At 39.9% G+C, this 21637-nt stretch overlaps 1 protein-coding gene across 1 annotated transcript in view; it reads left to right on the top strand.

The window, feature by feature from the left end:
- Positions 1-21637, top strand: part of LOC139733615 (zinc finger ZZ-type and EF-hand domain-containing protein 1-like) — an 82675-nt gene that overhangs the window by 51908 nt on the left and 9130 nt on the right. The window contains exons 42-62 of the mRNA XM_071644425.1: positions 419-591; positions 1244-1385; positions 2671-2722; positions 3429-3542; positions 4398-4441; positions 5650-5769; positions 6361-6450; positions 7470-7583; positions 8427-8502; positions 10400-10481; positions 11305-11726; positions 12709-12880; positions 13517-13648; positions 14496-14607; positions 14643-14648; positions 16225-16295; positions 17479-17583; positions 17946-18109; positions 19204-19447; positions 19935-20035; positions 20966-21118. Coding sequence (XP_071500526.1) covers positions 419-591; positions 1244-1385; positions 2671-2722; positions 3429-3542; positions 4398-4441; positions 5650-5769; positions 6361-6450; positions 7470-7583; positions 8427-8502; positions 10400-10481; positions 11305-11726; positions 12709-12880; positions 13517-13648; positions 14496-14607; positions 14643-14648; positions 16225-16295; positions 17479-17583; positions 17946-18109; positions 19204-19447; positions 19935-20035; positions 20966-21118 — 2689 coding nt within the window. The remainder of the gene's footprint in view (positions 1-418; positions 592-1243; positions 1386-2670; positions 2723-3428; positions 3543-4397; positions 4442-5649; positions 5770-6360; positions 6451-7469; positions 7584-8426; positions 8503-10399; positions 10482-11304; positions 11727-12708; positions 12881-13516; positions 13649-14495; positions 14608-14642; positions 14649-16224; positions 16296-17478; positions 17584-17945; positions 18110-19203; positions 19448-19934; positions 20036-20965; positions 21119-21637) is intronic.

Raw genomic sequence — 21637 nt, 5'->3', positions numbered from 1 at the left:
GGCATCCAACATTCATTCAGCATTGCGAACCTTTAGTCAGCCGTGGGAGGACATTACATTGAACTACTTCCAGCATAACAAAACCCAAACAATTATGATGATATAACTGGCGATATTTACACCTTCGTGTAGCTTAGATTTAGATGTAATGACATCACATTGTGACATATTTGATTCCACACTGCATTAACATCTTATTTCTTATTACCTTGAACTATTTGCTGCCTAAAAAAAGAAAAAAGAAATATCAAACAAAACAAACATGGTGATAGGGCTGGTGACATTCACACCTGTATGAAGATTAGATTGTAAAGTAATGACATAATATTGTGATATTATTTTTTTCATTTCTTGCCCCTCCCTGGATTCCCCTTCCCCACTTATCTCTCTGCCCCCCCCCCCCAATACCTCCCCATAGCCTGTGGCAACGTGACCCTACGAGACAGCACGGCCCACGACAGGCTGAACTACACCCAGCAGATGGTGGCCTATAGGCAGTGTGAGAAGTGGATGAAGGAGCTGGAGGGTGACAGTGTCTTCACTGCGTGGTTCGCCGACATCAGCCGCAATCCCGACAAAGAGGAGAGGAGGGTAGGGTGGCTTGTTCTTGGTCGTGTTTTAGGTGTATCCAAAACCTCGGGGACATTTCGCTTAGCATGATGCTGAGAAGGCCAGTTGACATGATGCATTGTAAGGAAAAAAGCCCTCAATGCATGTTCCATTGTATGACTGATTCATTGGTTGATCATTTGTCACATGATTATCAGCACCCATCAAGTTGCCAAAAAGTATTTTGCTATGCTGCATTTTACTTATAATGATTGTTACCTTTGTGTGTGTGTGTGTGTGTGTGTGTGTGTGTGTGTGTGTGTGTGTGTGTGTGTGTGTGTGCTTGTGTGTGCATGTGTGTTTGTTGCAATGTCTTATCATACATTGTATGTCTGGTAAGAAAACAATGAGCATTCTGTAAATGCAGGTGTGACTGTGATAGATATATTTGAAGGATACTGTCTTTTGTAGTCCAGTGCATCATTTCTTGACGATCTTTGCATTAAAATCAGAGGGACTGTTTATTCTAAAGGGCCTATTGGAGGAGAGGGTAATATAACACACTGCATCCCAGAGGCAAGACTATTTTGTGCACTAGCAATGTAAGTTTGACACATTGGTTTCTGGGAGGGTTAAATATTACTTGCTGAAGATCTGAATCTTTTCTCTCATCTATCTTTCTTCTCGTCTGCAGGCGATGCACATGTTTGTGGCGCGCTTCTGTGACCGGCTGGACATTGATGTGAAGTGTGACGGGTGCGAGGTGCAGCTCCTCGGCCAGAGATACAGATGCTTGGTCTGTGAGGACATTGACTTCTGCTACAACTGTTGCCAAGGTAACCGTCTCCATGACACAGCATCACTTCCGTGGATGTGTTATTGGCATACCAGAGTTTTGTGGTGTTGTGTCATCACTATGTTAACAAAAGAAGAAATAAAAGTGAATGTGTCCTAATACCATCTCAGTTTTAGAGCATCAAAGGTATGACAGTGGATATGAGAGAAACACTGTCTTAAGTGGACGTGTTCTGTCACTTCTGGTCAGTAGGTTCCAGAAGTTTTTGGATCTCCCACACCCCCCCCCCCAAAAAAAAAAAAAAAATATATATATATATAGAGAGAGAGAGAGAGAGCTGATGCTGCAATGTATTGTGCTGACTAGCATGTGAATGTACTCTGGGTGTTCCACTTGCTACAATTTAAAGCCAAGTATTTTTAGCTGAGACTAGCATTTTTATCTTTGCCAAGGGAGGAGGTTATGTTTTTGTTACCGTTGGTTTGTTTGTTTGTTTGTTTGTTAGTTTGTCCCTGAGCAAAATAACTCAAAAAGTTGTGCACGGATTTGGATGAAACTTGCAGGAAAGGTTGAGAATGACACAAGTAACAAATAATTAAATTTTGGTAGTGATCTGGAAATTTTTATGGATTTTATGAAGGATTTTCGGTATTTTGCCAGGTAGGGTCAATGAACTTGGGAGTTCAAGCTGCGCATATTTGAGGTTTTCATGCGCGCACTAAAGTGCGTGCTCTAGTTTCTGCTGGGGAAAGGCGCGCTGCGCATCTGAGGGTTTATGACGTAACAAAGGCTTCTATATTGGGAAATCGGGCGATTTTTCAGTGGGTGGAAATCACTGATCTCTATGGAAGAGCAAGATCACAGTGGGAAGTAGCTGCTTGGCGGAGGTCTGCACTCTCAGAGTGCTCTTCTAGTTTTTATTTGTTTTTCTTTATTCAAATTGTGTAGGTCATTGATCTTTTACCTGTATGAATTATTTTAGTCAATTTTACCAAAAATTGTTTATGTGGAATCAAATTTAGTTTCTAAATAGAGTTGGCATACCTATTCTTTTTCAATGATAATTGCCATTTTAATACCAAATCAATCAGTAACAACAACAACAACAACAACACTGTTTGTTTGTGGATATGGTAGCCCTCCACAAATTGACCATCGAGAGTAAATGGTGAGTGAGACATCTTTAGTCAGAGAGATGAGGGTAAAGATGAATACTTGCTCCATAGCTTAGCTAGTGCACAGATTTAAGAAACCTGGAGATTAGATTATGTAATCATAATTAGATTATCATTCCATTTGTTTGTTTGTTTGTTTGTTTTTTGTAGGAGGAGCAAAGCCTGAGGGACACACTGATGACCACCCCCTTGTCCATCTCATGTAAGTTTCCTTGCCAATGACATGACTGCCAAGTTACCAAGACACCTCATGCCATCCAGTTTGGTCAAGACATTAGCTGCTGAGTTGTGAATACTGCTTCTCAGAAATGCAAATTATTGTAACATTATGGTCAGCCCAAAGTCAGTTCATGAGAGATGTAGATTTCAATATGATTGCTAAAATCGAAAACCCCCAATCATTGTAATTATGAATCATGTTGGGGCATGTCTATATGTATATCTATAGTATGTATAGCAATGTTTATCAAGCTGTTTATCTAGCCATCTTTCAATCTATCTAGTATATATCTATCTATCCATCCATCAGTCAATCTATCTATGTCTGTATCTATCTATCTGTCTGTCTGTCTGTCTATCTATCTATGACTCTGTCTATCTTTATATCAATCGCTCTGTTATCTATCTGTCTATTTATCTACCAATTTATCAGTCTATCTATCTGTCTATCTATCTATCTATCTATCTATCTATCTATATATCTGCCTGTCTATTTACATTTATCTATCTATCTGTCTATCTATCAATCTGTCTGTTCATGGATCTATCTTTCCAGCCATCCATATAAATATGATGTATTTCATATGTGTATGTGTCTTGTGAAATAGGTGTATGTAAACAAAAATCACAGTTCTCTTGATGTTGCTGCTTTGTTATTTCCTCTCTCTTTTCATGGGCTTGCATTAAAGGTACAAGTGTGATGGCTGCCATGGACTGATTGTCGGGACTCGCTACCACTGTAATGTCTGCGAGGACTTTGACCTCTGCTATGGTTGCCTGGAGACAGGCCAGTATCCATCGAGGTGAGGTCACATCTGTGAACTTATGTCTTGTGTGTGGAGAATGACATAATACCTGTCAACTAGATAAGATTTCACCAGGGATTGCTCTGTATTCAGGCCTTTGCAATTTTCAATTGTGGTCTTATTGCAAGGGGAGAACTTTGGCACACACACACACGCACACACATACAGACTTTATAGCTAAGTGTTTAAAGCCCTTGCCTGAGCTCTTCTTTTTTTTTTTTAAATCCCAGTATGTTTTGTTTCAGTTGGACAGTCTTTGTGATGAACAGTCATACTCATAGCAGAGAACTCATTCAGGTCAATTTAATGCTCTTTATCAAAATGTATACAGGCTGTAAATCCCCATTTCAATGACTGTGTTCCTTTCAAAACTATCAACTTTGCTACTTTTTGATGTACAAGAATGATAGTTGGTTGAATAATTATGTGAAGAAATTTGTGGATAATGTTACTTTTGTTTCATCTCCTTTGCAGCATACCCCCTGTACATAGGTGAGCATTTAGATATTGTTGACACAAACATTGGCAATTCAGACCAAAAAAAAAAAGAAAAAGAAAAGAAAGATGATAAACCAGTGTCTGAATTGACCCTGCCGATTGAAGATTTCATCATACTGCATTGTGAATATGAAATGACTGACCACAACCAAACAATATTACATACCATTGTAAGTCAAACTGGTGGAACTGTTACGGCATCATGTTGCGTCCGAGGTATCTCTTACAAACATAATTATGTTTAGGTACAATTGCACGTGTTACCACGTTTGATCAGTTGTTGATATGTGTTCCTGACTTATCTAAAGTGCTGTTAATCTATTTCTTGACTTTATTTTCCATTCATTTTGACAGCCACAATGAATTTCACGACACAACTGAAATAATGATGAGAGTGTGTAAGTATTTTCTCTCTCAATTCTATGGTCTTCGTAAATGTTTCACTTTATATCTCTCATTAATGAAATCCTGGTCTGTACCCCTCAGAAAATAGTGCTATTCCTGCCTCTCTGGAATCCATAATTTCAACTAAAGCTCTCCTTGTGCTTGGTTTATTTGTTTAACATTCTTGTAATATTCTTCTGAATGCTTATAGACCGATCTGACCTGGCAGAAAATCATCCATTACTGCAGTATCCTAAGCATGTGTGCATGTGCTCGATGCACATATTTTGCGGCAGGCGCGAGCTGGTCGCAATATGAATCATACATTTGCATATGTGTGCACACATGGGACACCACTGTAATGGCAGGTTGGATCTGTCTATATGCTGATGTGTCCCTAAATACGCAAGTCTCCTTCTCTCTGTGCTTTTTTTGTGATGAGTTTATGACAGACGTCCTCAGAAGCCTTACCGAGATAGCTTTCATCTTGGTGTTTCTGTCAGCACTCATACATGCAATGCTAATGGGGATATATAACCTAACTTGGTAGCTAAGTTAAAGAGATGTGTCATGAAATTATGAAAGTGTTCATCAATCTGTCATTCAAAGTTGTGATAGTAGGCTTTCATTGATTAGTATTTATATTGATCCTTCATGCTTACCAAGTTTTTTTCCCCTGCTCGATTTTTGATAATTCTGTCTTTGTTTTGATGGTTTTTGCAACTTCGTTACATAGAAGAGCTTCGATAACCATATTCCTGTCATGGATAGAATCTTTGTGATGTGAATTTGTAGGTGTCCATTTTGAAGTATTTGTTTGATGGCTGTGGTGATGGGGATGAAGATGGTGGCAGCGAAGATGACGATGGTGTCCTTGCTGCTGCCTCTGATATTAATGATGATGGTGGTGATGATGATGATGATGATAGTGACAGAAGTTGTGTTGATGTTGATAGTGGTGGTGGTGATAATGACTATGATGATGTTGAAGGTGATTAAACATTTTTGGTGATGATAGGGTAATGACAGTTTTAGCAGCAGCAACTGTAAAGAGTACGCTCACAATTTACTGGTAAATATTTTCGTCCTCTGAATAGATGTGGTGTTTTCTCCTGATGTTTATACTGTGCCTACATCTGTAAACAAGCGTACAAGTATTTAAAATTTAGATCACCATCTATCACTTGTTTTTTTCCCCCTCTTTTTCCATGTTGTATTCCAGTGTATACAGGAAGTCAGTACTCAGCTCAACTCAACAACTACACACACCTCCACTCCTGGCTGCAGTTTGCCTTTCTCACTCTCTCCTTGGCCCAAGCTATCTACGACCAACAGGACAGAGGTAAACACTGCCAAATTCATTCAGCTCCAGATCTAAGCTTTTCCCTTATATGGCAGGAGATTTTGTGATACCCCATTAATCATCTGACCTCTCAGCAAGAGATTCAAATCCTACTGAAAATTATCATTTTTATCATTGTTGTCTTTAATGTGATGATTTAGTGTGTAGTGTGAGGTGAGCATTACTAAACTTTACTCAAGTTCATTGTGCTGGTGCTGATCATACAAAAATTACTCGTAATGTTTCATATGGGTGATCTTATGACCTTTTAAACATCTTAAAGTTCAGGATTATGTTGAGGCTACACTAAAAGGGTGCAAAGGTAGGCTCTGTAGTTCAAGACCACCCCTTCCCCCCTCGTGATCTCCTTTTGCATAAAGGATCTCCCTGACTACATGGTAAAGAGGAATAGAACATAGTGGCTGAAACTTCAAATAAATAGGTCCTTTTCAGGACATGCAGGAACGAAACTTTGTGTGTTGCATTAAAAACCGATGGAAATGGAACCCCTCACCATGCGCACCTTCAGAGAACATTGGGTGCGAAAACATTGGCAGGTCCATTATGTGGTGTCTTTTTTCACCCCATCAGGAGGCCTAACCCAATCCCAGTATGAAGTGGGCAAGACTTTGCTGAGGAGCTGTGTGGAGATGGCCATGGAGAGCCTGGAATTGACATGCTGTGAGTAGTGTTGGTGCGAGGGCACCATTTCGCATTAGAAATCTTGTCTCACAATGAAATGCATTCTGCAGCCTGTGTTTGTAGTCAGTACTCTCTTGTGAACACTACCATATGCATGTGTAGAGCACTGCATTTTTTTGTGTGTCAGGATTTGTCTTTGTGATGTGGGTCGGAATTACTCTCAACCTACAACTTTACATTAGTGCCCACTTATGAAATACAAGAGTGGTATCAGTAGATGCCTATGAGGAGTTAGAATGAATTCTTATTCTACTGCATTGAGTGGAGTATGATGAAAGTGTTCATTCTAAAAATGCCATTCCCACCATCTGAATGTTCGAATGATGAACGCCACTGGTACTGTCGTGGTTATTCAGATATTGATAGCTTTTGAAAAAATGATGAACAAGATTTTTTTTGCAGTGTATTTCTTTGGAGTGACAAATTTGTCGAAGTGTGTGATTTTGGGTAGTTTCAATTTCTCCCCACCCCCCCCCCCCCCCCCACATGTCAGAGTGGTACATGTCACATACAGCACTTGCATTGATTGAAGTAGCAATATTGAAAATGTATACTACTGTGTAAATGCATTGTGTTACATATGACATGTATGACAAGAAGAAGTAGGTTTTTGTATATCAGTATGTATATTATGTATGAGTCTGTGTGTTTGTGTTCAAGAAAAAAAACCAAATTTGCTCAGTTCCTCTTTAGTCAAAAGATCAAGCCCTACAAAGAATTTCAAAATTGAAAAGAGACAGTTGCTTCATCAAGTTAGTCTGAAGTGGCATTGTTTTTCTTGTGAGTTGAAGTGATGTGTATGAAGTAATGGCAACCAGAATTCTTTTTAGGCAGGGGTGCTTGGTAGGAATATGAGCTTGCCTCTATGCTGGATGAGTTTGTGAGATAGGCTGAGCATTGTGCCAGTAACATACATTGTAGGAGATACCATTGATCGTGCAGACCCAGGTGAAAGTGATAATGCATCCGCTGCTCTTATTTTGTTTCCATGACAACAGCAGCTGAAGATGGGGAGGAGGGTTCCATGAGCATCCACGAGAGAGTCTTTGCCGAGCAGTCACAGGAGAGGATGTTGGGATTGCTGGCGGCCATGTTGCCAGCTGGAAAGGTAAGCCAGACTTTACACTGCTTGCACTCCCTCCTTTAATAGAGTATGGTGTGAAAGTAGCTATTTTGAAGATGCATCTCCAGAAATGATGTCATCCTTTAATGTTGGAAGGCATAATAATGTTTGCCTTCACCACAAGTTTCTCTTATTATCCTCATGCACAGTAGATTCTACCTTAGAATTCTTTTGTATGTGAAGGATTTCTTGAACTTGCCTTTATTTTCATCTATTTCAGTTCATTCTACAAAGCCTGATTTCAACTGAATATTGGTAAAATTGTGTTTCAGCGTTCAGAGTGTTTGCAGGGCTAACTCTGTGTGTACTGCCCACTTGCCAAAAGCCACACTATAAATTTGACATGATTGTTGGTGTTGTTGACTATGTTTTGGAATGAAACCTGCCACTGTCTAAATCCAACATTTAAACTCCATTCTTGCCATGCCATCGCAGGTTGCACACCCTGTGCAATATTCATTTACATGGACTACAACGTGTAGGTTATATTCATGAAAAGCGGATGCCTTGCCTTGCTCAAACGAAAAGAGTCTTGTGTGGTTTGATGTAGGGTATTACATCTATGCAAAAAGGATGAGGCTGGAGATTAGCGTGTAAAATTTGGATCTGTTGCAACATTTGATACCTAGTACATATTCAAAGTTATATTACAATGATAAATTATCTTGAAAGGTGCTGACACAAAGTAATGACATTCAAGTTAATAAACCCAAAATGGGACAGGTGGGTATATTAGTCATTATAATTGATTGCAAAGAGAGACGGAGCGAGAGTTGAAAGGAATTCATCACCACATATGTCTCATTATTTGTTTTCTTCTGACAGAGCCGAGGAGACCCCTCCTTCCAGACTGCCATGGAGCTGCTCAACATTCACAAGTTCCTGCCGCTACTCTTCACCATCGCACAGTGAGTGATATTTCAGGGACTGGTTCACATACTTCTTGTCCTCCTGCCAGATTTAATGCCTCCCAATTCACCCCTGCCTGCCCCTTCTCTTCCCCAAGGTCTTCTTCCTCCTACCCCCTTCTTCCCATCCTTTCCCTCATGTCCTTTGCTTGGTTTAGAATGATTTCTAGCTTCGTTTCCCTCATCCTCCTGCCTCTTTCCCCTCCATCACAAAAGTGAGGACTATGGGACCAGCTCTCACACTTGCTTACCCTCTCGAAAGATAGTCTTTGTCCCTCACTTTACTATTTTTTTTTTTTTTGTCCTCAATTTGAGGGACTTTATTCAAATCAATTATTCAGAATCATACATAAGTCAATACAAGCATAAGACAATTGTAGTCATAGTTCAATTTACATCAAATGAAAATTCTGTATATAACGGATTTTATCATTGATTTCTCGAATACTTCTTTTTTTAGAGATATCATTACAGTATAACAGAAACTCATATTTGAATTCTTTTACAATAAAGGATACAGTAAATCGCTGATTTCTGTATTCTTCCATGAGATATACCTTATGAATTGCATATTCCATGAAATTGATAATTGCGTTGGTAAAGAAATAATCTTTCTCACAAATTTCATACCCAATTACTATGATGATTTTCTCATCTATGATAATGTTTTCTCTTGAACATTCAAAAATAAGGTCACTGGTCCTTGCCCAGATGTTTCTTATTCTCGGACAATATAACAAATTATGCATTAATGATTCATTTTCATTACAGAATTTGCACTGTGCATTTGTGGTAATTTTCCATTTCAATAGATTATCCTTAAAAGGTACAATATTGTTTATCACTTTGAAATTAAACTGTTTTATCTTGTTGAGTTTCACTTTCGACAGTTTAAAAGCAAATACTGACTCCCAATCAAATGTATAAAGCAGGTCGAGTTTACGTTGCCAAATGATGATCATATTTGGTTCTGAAACCTTCTTTTCTTTTAAACTGGTATAATACATTTTAGCTTTTTTGCTAAGGATATCAGAAACATTACTTCTTGACACTTCAAACATCTGTTGACTATTCATTTCATGTTCAATTTTTTGATTACGTAGTTTATGCAACCAAAAATGAGGGAAGGCGTGTTTCAATTTTTGATACTGAAAAGAAACAAGTAAATTATCAGTCTGCAGACTATTATTAACTTGGGTTTGATCAACCCAATCAACTTTACTATGAAACCCCCTTCCCTCTCCTCCTCCATTCCCCTTCCCCAACCCATCTCTTCTTCTCCCCCAAAAATCTCCTCCCCCTTATTCTCCTTCCCATGTCCCCCCTTGTCTCCCATGTTTATGTGACTTAGAACAGTTCCTTGTTCCCCATTGCTTTTCTTCTTGCCTCTATTCCTATGATTAGGACCACCTCAAGTCTGGAAATACTTTCCCTGCCAATGATCACTGAACAAACAAAATGTGAAAGAGCTTTTGATTTCATAGCAATAGCTATAAAAATAGCTATTGAAATAGCAATTGAATTGAATTGAATTGAATTTGTAATGTATTCTGCTGCCCTCGTATAGCTGTGTTTACCTCAACCATTGAGAAGCACCTGTGTTTGTTTTGTATGAAGACTGACTTGTTGTAAATGTGTGGAGACATGAATAGGTACAACCTAGATAGTCATTGTCATTTGACTATTAAAGCTAAATGAAAGATACCAGGTAGATAGATATGACAAACTCAAAAGAGTGTACTCTATTTATTCAGTCTTGACTGTTTGTCTCCTTTAAATCTTTGCTGTTGTCTCTAATAAATTCCAGCACTGCTTTGAAAACAGTCTGCTACATAGGTGATATTGCTCGTCATTTCATCGCTACATTGTCACTATTTTGCTCTGTATTTGAATTCAGGAAAGGTAGCGGTCACTACGTCCCCACCCAACATCTCTCCATGGGCCTCCTTGGGCAGCTACTACCCAGCATAGAACCGGAGGTAATCTAATTACATTTGATCCAGAATTTTTTAATCGTTTTTTTTTTTTTTCATGACTTGTCAAAATAGAAAGAATCTAATTGAACTGATGAGAAAGCTGATGCTGTGTACTGTAGGCAAGTGGCATGGAAAGTGGTTGTATAAAATGTTCAGGGTTAGGTGAACATACATGTATATCTCTGCTTCACAGCCTTTGATACAGCTTTGCAGTTTTAGTCACATTTTGTGGATTGTGGTTTGTTTGTTTGTGTTTTGTGTTTTGTGGGTTTTTTTTTTGTTATTTGTTGTTGTTGTTGTTGTTGTTGTTTTGTGTTTTTTTTTTTTTTGGGGGGGGGGCAATTTTGTTGTGTGACATACTGTTTTTGCTCAGGAGTGAATCTACCCACACTGATTTGATTTCAATCTCTCATTCTGTGTGTGTATGTCTCTGTGATAGTGTGTGTATGTGTTGTGTGTGTGTTCATTCAAAGATGCTGTGATTTTATTGGATGTGCCTGTAGAATGGTTGGTAGTTTGATGAGAAGTTATCGGCATGGAACTTCTTGGTCTATCTTGATGGATGTTAATGTTATGATCACAATATCATGCAGTTGTCAGACATTCAATGTGTGGCTCATTTCGTGCAGTTTACATCGATGGTACAATGTATGTGGCAAATGTTCTGAACTGGAGGTGTGCGAAAGACTCAGTTTATTAGCATATAAACAATGATATTCAATGTACTGTCATATTATAATACTTACTTTAAATTGTTCCTTGTATTTTGGGGTATCTGATTTGTACATTACTCATATTCTTGTAAATGATATCCTTGATATTCCAGATATCTGACCTGGCTCTGAAGTCAGTAACTCCACGCTCCACACCCGAGCCCCCGGATTCTTGGGAGGAGAGGGCAGAAGGCTCCTCCAAGGAAGCCTCGGCCGAAAACAAAGAGGATCAGTCAGAAAGTAACAGTACTATGAACAAAGAGGATGATGGTAACCAGTGGGATACTGACTCTGGAAACGTAGGAGAGACTGAGAGGACGGACGGAGAGGTAAAAGAGATGGAAGGAGCTCCCGGGAAGAGTGCCGAGGAACGGAGCGGGGGAGCATCGGATGCCCAGGATTGTGGGTCAGTGGAAGATGAAGAGGTGAAAGGGACGACTTTGTCGGTGGAAGGTACGGCAGTGATGGAAGCGCCGCTTGATGGGACCGGGACGATCCAGTTCCTCTTCTCGTTCGGTGCCTCCTGTCTGGAGAAGTGAGTTTGGTACCCAACTTTGAGGAGATGTAGAAAAAGACTGATCTCTGCCTTTATTCACACACACACTTACACATAAACACACACACACACATACACACACACACACACACACACACACAGAAAATCTGCCCGTATAACAAGATGAAATCAAAGGAAGGTGCATACCAGTAATACAGAATCTGAATCAATCATGTAGTCTTGTGTTTATCTGCACAGTAATCGAGTCAGATAACAATGAGCTAATCATACGAGAACTTCCTTCGTGACAGCCTCCTGGTTTCAGTCTCATACTGTATAAGCTGTTATTTTCGCGAGGGTTTAATTTACGCGAATTTCGCAAATCACAGTTGGATCGCGAATGTAACAACACGCGAAAATGTCTCCATGCGCCCTGTTGATAATGCATTAACGTAAGCATTGGCATCAATTCGCGTAAACAACATCTCGCGAAAATGTCTATGGCCTCGTCATTCGCGAAAATAGCTGTACGCGAAAATAACAGCGTATACAGTACCAGCCATCTTCTTGAGGCATGACGAGCTCATGTCTAGCATTCCAGTAAATTAAAGGGCTTTGAATTTATTTTCACATTTCACAACAAAACACAGTACTAATTCGTACTGGGCGAAAGCATGTGAAAATCATTGAAATACTGTCCAAATATAGACTTGTAATAATTTTTGAAAAGTAGAATAAATGCAGTAATGATAGGTTAATAACAAGAGGCTTTTTTCGAAATGTGTAATAGAACCAAAGCATTTAGTCTGTTTACAAGAAAGAGTGTGAAATATGACAGAACCAACTGCAAGCAATGCCTGAAATTCTAGATTCTTGATGGTGTAAATGAATCTCACACTGGCCCACCTTTGCACAAAAAAGGAAGAAGAGGAATGTGGTAAGTTGAAAGGTCGGCAGTTGTCAAGACGACAGGAATTTTTAATTGGCAGTTTTATGTAGTGTTGCTTTGTTGTTTTTCCAGGAGTAGACTGGAGTGGGCAGCACTGCTACCCACAATGCTTCAGAAGCTGTGCCGCCACCCCGACTGGAAGTCCAGCATTGCTCAGCAGATCAGCCACAGCATCGAGAGGCTGCCTGAAGACTCCTCACTTCGGTCTGTCTTCGCCCTCTTTGTAGTGGCAGGATTCCCTGAAGTAAGTAGCCAGTTTTACTACCCATTAGTGAAGCATGAACTTCATTCAAAGAGAATGTTAGTTCAGACATGAAAAACAACAAATTAACAAACTATGTACATAGTATGAGACAAAAAGCTTTCAATGCGATCCCGATCTTCATCTAAATTTGCAAAAGCTGGAATTCGTTGTTGTTTTGATGTAAAGTAGGTTTAATGGTAATTTGAAAAATGAAAAGGTAGTGTAAAGATTTTGCTGAATTTAGGCATATTGCTTAGAATTTCCTTGGATGTAAACAGCCCCAATATGTTGGCATAATGATAGATGATTTTTATGCTGAGTTACTCTTACATACCCACATCATCTTGATATGTGAATTTAATTTTGAATAATCTTCTGCTGTTGGAGTCTTCCTTCTAATATGATTTCACAAGAGTTTGGGATGATTCTGCCGTATGATGACACATATTAGTTGATGGTAAGAGTTGCAAGTCCAAGAATGATGGACAGTCTTTTAGCAGATGGTGACAGACAAACCAGTGATTTCAGAGCAATCTTCATGTAACTTGAATTCTCTCTTACTTTGTGATGTTGATATTGTGAATGCTATCAACTGTTATTTACGGCACTATGACATTTGTTTTGTTGCATTGGCAGGTCCTGGGCCACGGGAGCACGGCATGGTACCAAGATGCCAATCGGGAACTGAACCCGGTCCTGGTCCTGAAGCACTTCTTTGAGAAGGGGCGGGTCTGCGTGGTGGACATCAAAACACGCAAGATGAAGCATGTGAGTGTCCTATTCCATCTTGGGGAAAAACAAAGCTAAAGCAAAGCTTCCCTACCAACATGTATGAGAGAATGTAGCTGACCAGAAGCTTACATCATACCAGATTAGGATAAGGAGTATGTTTCGTGTGAAGAATTTCTCTGCTTGGATCAGGGGGAAGGGGTTGATGGTGATGGGGGTGGTGGCGAATGGTGGGAGTGGTTTGTTGGGAATGTCTGCAGCTGTACTTGATAAGATCCATTTTCATTTCCTGTGCAAGACTGGGTGTCGTGCTGATGAAATTGTTAGCAAAATTGACAATGATTAGACTCCTCTAAATGAGATTACTTGATTTCCACAGGCACCAAGAATCCATTTCCAAACTCATATCAACCAGGTGCACCTTATTTTGTGAAATCAAAATTACCCGGCACAGTGCATTAGGATCACTCTTAATGGTCACGTATAGAGGAGTGATGCTTGTTCATGGATTTCTATATCCATTGTAAACACTGCAGCTTTCTGTCTTCGATGTGGAGATTGTGCACTTTGTATGCAATAGAGTTGGTACTGTTATGACACAGTGTCATAGTTTTCATGTCAAGGAAATGATAATAAAAAAGGTATGGTTTATGTATATATGCTAGTTTGTAATACTTTCCCCAATGTTTCATATATTTAATAATGTACAGAGTAGGTGCTTGATAAATGTAGATAAAACCTAAATGAGAAATTTACCCATACTGTGATAACTCCTGACAGAGTATGACGATCCACAAGTGATGTTAATGACTGCATGACTAACAAACACCCGATTACGGGATCTTTAAATCAGATATTCTTCTGTGTTTTTTAAATGTCACCCCAGGTGCCTGAGTACCAGCTGCAGCTGAGGGGGTCAGGAGGCCAGGTCCTGGACGGAGAACGATTCACAGCCTTCACGTCCATTGCCAGACTCATCATGTTACAACTCAAGGATGGTAGGCTGTCATCCAGACACTTTTATGTCTGCAAGAGACTTGTGGCTGTCTTCACAAGTTCTGTCACACATTCTTAGAAGTGGAGGAGATGCAGCTTTTGCAACAAAATAACAACAGTTGGCTGACAGACAGCAGCCAAACTACAGGAAAATAATTTGCTCTCTACTCATTGCTACTCTCTTGTATGCCTTTAGCATATGTTGTATCTACTTCTGTATAAAATTCATCCACGGTAGCCTAACTAATAAAGTCACTGGTTCACTGCCACATATATGAGACTTGGCTGCTGTGATCGTGAGATGCGAAATGTTTTGAATATCAAATCACTGCCTTATCAAAGTCCTTGTTATGAAAATTTCTTGAGAGATGCATTCTTGCAGGAACAATCTTGAACCTTTTGTGTCAAGTTAAAAATTAATTGTTGTTGAATAGTGTTTCAAAGGGTGACCCTTTTCAGTGCAAAAAATCTAAAATACATATACACTTGTAAGCACACTACCCTGTTTCCTACTTTCATTTAAGTATTTAATGAAGGGAAACCTTTTTATGCCTCCGCAACGAAGTGGCCGGAGGCATTATGTTTTCGGGTCGTCCGTCCGTCCGTCCGTACGTCCGTCCGTCCCGTTTTGTTTTTGTCGATATCTCAAGAACCGTGTGGTGGTTTTACATCAAACTTGGTATGAGGGTATATCCTTGGGGGATAATACTTTGTGTGGATTTTAGGGTCACAGGGTCAAAGGTCAAAGGTCACAGGTTATTTTGTGAAAAAAAAATTGAAATTTCATGTTTTTCTCCATATCTCGCAAATGGTTTAAGGTATCTTCATGGAACTTAGTATATATGCTTGTACTGATGGGCAGTGATTATCTAGAGAAGTTGGGGTCGTGGGTCAAAGGTCAGGGGGTCAAAGGTCAAGGTCAACTCCTCAAAATATCACTACTTTCCTTAGAATGCAATATGCCTGAAGGTTTTTTTTTTTAAAACTTGATGTATGGCATGTATTACCCAATATATATTTTTGGGGAAGTTTCTTGCCAAAAGGTCAAAGGTCAAAAGGTCAAAGGTCAAGTGAAAGTGCTAAATTGCACTTTTTCCTCCATATCTCGAAAGTAACTCCAGGTATCATCATGAAACTTACATATTTATGCATGTTCAACCTAACAGTGATTCTCTTTGGAACTGTGAGGTCAAAGGTCAAAGGCCAGGTTTAGATAATGCTATTTTCCCATTTGATACTGAAATTATACTTTTCCTCAATACCTTGAAAATTACTCAATGCATAAACTTATAAAAGGGTCAAAAGTCAAGTAAAAGTCATCAGTTCCCCAAATACCTGCACTCTGACATTTTAATCATTCATCCAATTGAACCTAGTTCTAGGAAAGTGAACATTCAGCACATTTGTGTCAAACCTGTCCTTTTAATATTTTGCCAATTGTGTGAAACTGTCATCACACATTGTCAAGACATTGTACGATAGACCTATTAGGAGAACCATGCATTATGGCGGAGGCATATCAGTAGCCGTAGCGATATGTCTAGTTGGATGATGATGTTGAGTTATGAAAGTCAGCATCATCTTGAATGCCTCCCTCTCTCTCTCTCTCTCTGAAACAGGTGCATCACTCACTGTGGAGAATCTCTGGGTCCTGTATCTCGTCCTCAAGGCAATGTTGGCCAGTCTCAAGGTATGCTCACCTACACTGTATCTTGAGAAAAACCTTTCCAAACATTCACTTCCATCAAGGCAGATGTATACAAAAAATGCCATATGCTGGCTGTCTCTTTATACTCGTGTTCATGCATGCACTACTGCCATTAATGCGGAGAGGATACTGTATACAGATAATGGACGTAGGCGAGTGCATTCAGGGCCAAATAATGCACAAAGAGCAAGAGGAGCCCCCGGATATACCGCACGAGGTCTGCGGGACCAAGTGCGGTATATCGAGCACAGAGTGCATTATTTCGGCATGTGAATGCAAAAGCAAAAACTGAATGCAAAAACTTCCCCCTCCAAACTGAGCTATACTCCTTAAAAGAATATACTCCTTAAAAGAACAAACAAATAATATGTTGAGAATTGAATTGCATAAATGTACTATACTGCACTCACTGGAGTGCAGTATAGTGCATTTGGTATACTGTAAAAGGGATTTCTTTCGCGGTGGTTTTATTTTCACGCTTTTCGCGCTTTGAGGTTGAACCGCAAATTTAACATCACGTGAAAATGTTTTGAAAAGTCGCGCGAAATTAACCACGCAAGGAAATGTTTTGAACTCGCCGCTTGTTACAAGCTATCGCGCACATGCACACACAAAGATTCTGCGCATTGAGTGTATTGATGGTCAACACACACACAGCGATACCGTGCAATGTAGGTACAAGCATGTTATAAAGTACTCGAGAGACGGGATTTCAGGTAAGCCTGCATTTGATTTTAATTTGTATTTAACAAATAAGAGAATGATTTGATTATAGTTTGGGTTTTCATGTGCAGAATAAAACAGTTTTTGCCAACTGTGAATTCACAGATTTTGCTGACCGCGAATTTAAACACACGCAAAAAAAGTCGGCACCGATGGAAACCGCGAAAGTATCTGTACGCGAAAGAAACCACTTTTACAGTAGTGCGTTTCCAGCACTCCAATACAACTGCTTGCTCTCATAGTGCAGTCCACTGAATGTCATGTGACCCGAATTGAACCAATTAGATTACAGAACTTTCTTGAAGTTGTATGATTTCGTATGACATTCTACCAGCCATGATTATACAATATGTTAACCTCTCAGAGGAAATGTTTCCATTGCATGTGCAGATTCATCTTGATGAATGAAGACATTTGACATGGATTTTTGCCTCTCTTGCAGGTCAACTATGCCCAGCTGCTGAACAGTGACCTACCTCCCCTGTTGGTCCACCTTGCGGGCCAGCCGACCAGGCTCAGCAAGAGATGGCTTCTCAAGGACTTGGAGGTGGGTGACCCCTAGAGAAATTATAGCAATCATGTCTATTTGATAGCAATATTTCCTCTTTTTTTTTTCAGGCATAAAGAAGATGAAGTCATCCTTGTGTGCCCCTTTAGTCAACACCTGTTAGTACGGATGTATGGGAGATTGGTGATAATTCCTATAGTTGCAACATTTTCTCCCGCTTGAATATTTCTGTAAATTAAACTTCAGGGTTGCTGGTATGGCATACGTGTATATGAATAAGATGAATGTATGCTCCCTCAAAAATGAAAATATTTCCTCTACACCATCCCGAGTAATCCCCATAATATTCGTCACATCCATTATCTTCCCACCTTCCACCTTCCCTCCTACCACCTACCCAGATCCTGTCCATCAAGTTGTACACAAGGGGGAGAGCCAAATCAGGCAGCTCCATCCAGCTCCCCTCCGTACCCCTCGGGGTGAGCACGCTGGCGGGACCGGAGTACAAGGAGCCCATCCCTTCCAAGATGTCCCTTAGATACAGCTCGGACAATGGCGACTCCAGGTTTGTCCAGCTACCAGCATCAAGATTACTATAATTTGACAGTTTTATGGCTTGACATGTACATACAAGTTTCCTTCCTTCCTGCAAAGCTCCTGCTGATACTCTACAGAGATAGACATGGTAGTATGTGGTGAAAACCAGAATACTTTGTGCATAACCAGGCATTTGTAATGATGGACATGTAAATGATTGGGATTACTGGGGATGTGTTTTTTACATATCATTGCCTAGTTTGTGATAGTTCTATATGTATGAAGTTTGCTTGTTAAACTTGAAGAGAGCTGAAGTCAACATGCTTGAAGTCACAGACATTTTGATATAGAGCAGCATTTGATTTGGCACGCCGTACACCAGGTTTCATCGTAACCCTGGATATGGCGTTGTGTAGCGCCATCTCGTGTCCATTATCATGCAGTTGGGCAATATTGTCATGGCGACTATTTTCTCATCATCAGCGCTGGCATAAATTGGCTCAGCAATAATGATCCAAGTGCCGATTTTCCTACCATGTCAACTTTTTAACAGTGAAGATTTCAACAGAGCATGTAAACGAGGAAAAAAAGTTATTTGCATCCATTTATTGTTGCATACTGTAAAACGAGGAATTTTCGCGTGCACTTTAATTTCGCGAATTTTGCGAGCACCAAAATTCGCGAAATTAAAATGCACGCGAAAGCTTTTTTCTACACTGCATGCATTGAATGCCAGTAGCAATTCGCGAAAATTTCATGCCATGAAAAAGGCTGTTGGCTCCAATTCGCGAAAATTTCATGCCGCGAATATATCATGTTTTACAGTAATCACAAACAAGAGAATATTTTTGTGCAACATAATGCTAAAAATTATCTTTACACATTTTTTGGTAACTCAGGGTACAATGCTGACAACAACAAAAATAATTCAACAAAATTGTGAATTTTTATTTGGTACCCCAGGGTACCAAATATTGCATCATTTGTTCAGTGTGAAGAATCTTCCCGCGTAAAGGTTGGGGGGGGGGGGGGGAGGGAGGAAAATTGAAGACACTTCATACTGCAAAATTTAATGTAAGCTGTGGCTAAATACTCTGCTTTGTTTGTGGCATGCCTTGACAGCGAGGAGAGTGAGGATATTTTCCTGAACGACGCCCTCATGGACAGCGAAGACTTCAGCAGCGATTCGGGCGACAGCGAGAGCGGCCACTCCTACCTGACGGCTGACTCCCTGCCACAGTACATGTTTATGGACGATATTGCGGGCGGGGGAGGTGGAGTAGGAGGCAGCGCCGAGGCCGTTGGGGCGTCGGGGAGCGCCGACCCCATGGGAGGACTGGATGACAAGGCTAAGGCGTGCCTCCAGGTTCGTGTGTACCCTTCCCCATAACCCCCTCCCATCCTCTGCCTACCATGCCACACCCACATTTTAGTCTATGCATCTTCTTTTTCTTTTCTTTTTTGTTGTTGTTGTTGATATCATTAAACTTTCTCCTGTTTCTCAAAAGCTATCGTAGGAGTTGCTTTATTCTCTAAAGTGAAATTGTTTTACAAAATTGTGATTGCAGCGGTTGTTCTGTTCGGTGGTACTTTCATGATGTGCAGTCAGCAAAACGGTTCATGGCTACAAATTTTTACATCTGCCAAACCGACATGTATATCTCCATCATCGCCATCTAACAGTTATAGCGCCTATTTCTCTATTAGTCGTGATATATTATTATATATGTGCCAAGGTTAGCATATACAGTATACACACATATGCACTGAAAAATTCACATAAATATTATTGTTGTCACATAAATATTATTGTTGTCATCAGGATTATAATGAGTTTTTTTCTTGGTACACAGGCAACCCATGAGGCCATTTTGGCTCCAATGTCCATTCTAAGGGCCATGTATGAAAAGTGTGGACAGAACATCAAGGATCTTGTGGAGGAGGTGCAGAAATGGTAAGGACTTGACCCACAGCAATCAACTATATACATGTATAGTGAGCTAGAGACTTCATAGAACAATGTTGAGAGTCATCTTCTTTGACTTGACGCTAATTGTAGACATTTTTTTTGTGTGTGTGCGGAGATGCTGTTGTCCCAAAGTGAGATGACAAGAAAAAAAGATATGAAATGATCAGTTTGTGTAAGTTGCTTTTCCCTAACCTTATGTGATAATGCTACAACTGGATTATCAAGACCAATGTGATATTTGCATATCAATATCCTGTGTTTCTGCTTGTCAGTTTGTGTGTTTACTTTACTCTTTTGCAATTAACTCCATACCAGGATGAAAAAAAGCATCATTGAAAAAATAAAAGATATAGATGAGAAGGATATGATGAACAATGCACATAGCATGAAAAGTGGTCAGAGTGAACGTCATGAGAGGGCGATTTAAAAAAGAAGCATGAAAAACTGCAATGAAAGCAAAGTTTGTCTTCAGTAGAGTAGTCATTGAGATGCAATTAAATGTGCAGTAAATTTCTTGATGTACACTGGTGTATATTAGACCCTTTGCCAGACTAAGAGAGACATTGGTGCTAATTCAGGTATTGCAGGCAAACCGCTCAAAACAGTCATTCATGAGCAACATATTGATTGACATCTTGAACAATTGTATAACCAAACATTTCTTTCCCACTCACGATTGCTCCATAATTGGTAAAAACACTATACCTGTCCATGTAAAGAGGCTGTTTTGTATGTGTATTGATTTTGCCTCATTTCTTAGATACGGGCTTATCCTTTTCAGCTGCCGCTAATTCTGTCTTAAACTCATCACGCAAATGCAAGTAGTGTGCTTTTTCCCATCTAAGCAACATAAACTACTTATTATATTTCTGTCTAAACAAACAAAAACAAACAAAAAATTCACACCCAAAACAGTTTCCAAGGGGAGGAGCTAATCGTCGGGGATGAGATCAAGCAGCTGGCCAAACGTTGGGAGCCCAAGCCGTCGGGGGAGGGGCGAGAGGCGGCTGAATTCAAGTCCATGGATGCTGGTGCTGTCACCTACACACCTGTGGCTTCCCCTCCCAGGTCAGACGATGCTCTGTGTGATTGGGCTGGGTACTGTTTATGCCATATACTTAGCAAGTCCAATTTTTCACGAATTGGGGACTTTCCAACAATTTCGCGAGTGGATAAATTTGTCATTGTGGAGTACAGTACTTGAACAGAGAAGTGTATGCGTGCATGTCACATGTATTATTTTCGCTTGTTCTTGAAATTCATTGATACCATCAGGCTCACAAAATTTGTTAAAATAAAAAACCTTGTGAACATTTACCGTATTCATACTTTGTTGAATCTCATATCTTGTTCATGTGTAGAGCTGTATGTGTGTGTGTGTAACTGTGTGTGCATACTTACATTGTATGTTCAACTATTGTGATTACTTACACAGGCAATATGTTTTTAACAGCCACCTGTTTCATGCAACCACACTCACATCCCCCCTCATAAAACAAACAAACAAACAAAATCCCCAAACCAAATTATATTGATGTGTTGATGACTCTTTGCATAGTGATCGCCTGTATAATGTAGCCAAAGGCC

The sequence above is a fragment of the Diadema antillarum genome, unplaced genomic scaffold (genome assembly GCF_040938485.1).
Source record: "Diadema antillarum isolate AM-2024a unplaced genomic scaffold, OU_Dant_1.0 seq00000484_RagTag, whole genome shotgun sequence".
NCBI classification, from domain to species: Eukaryota; Metazoa; Echinodermata; class Echinoidea; order Diadematoida; family Diadematidae; genus Diadema; species Diadema antillarum.
This window is presented reverse-complemented; position numbering and strand designations above follow the sequence as displayed.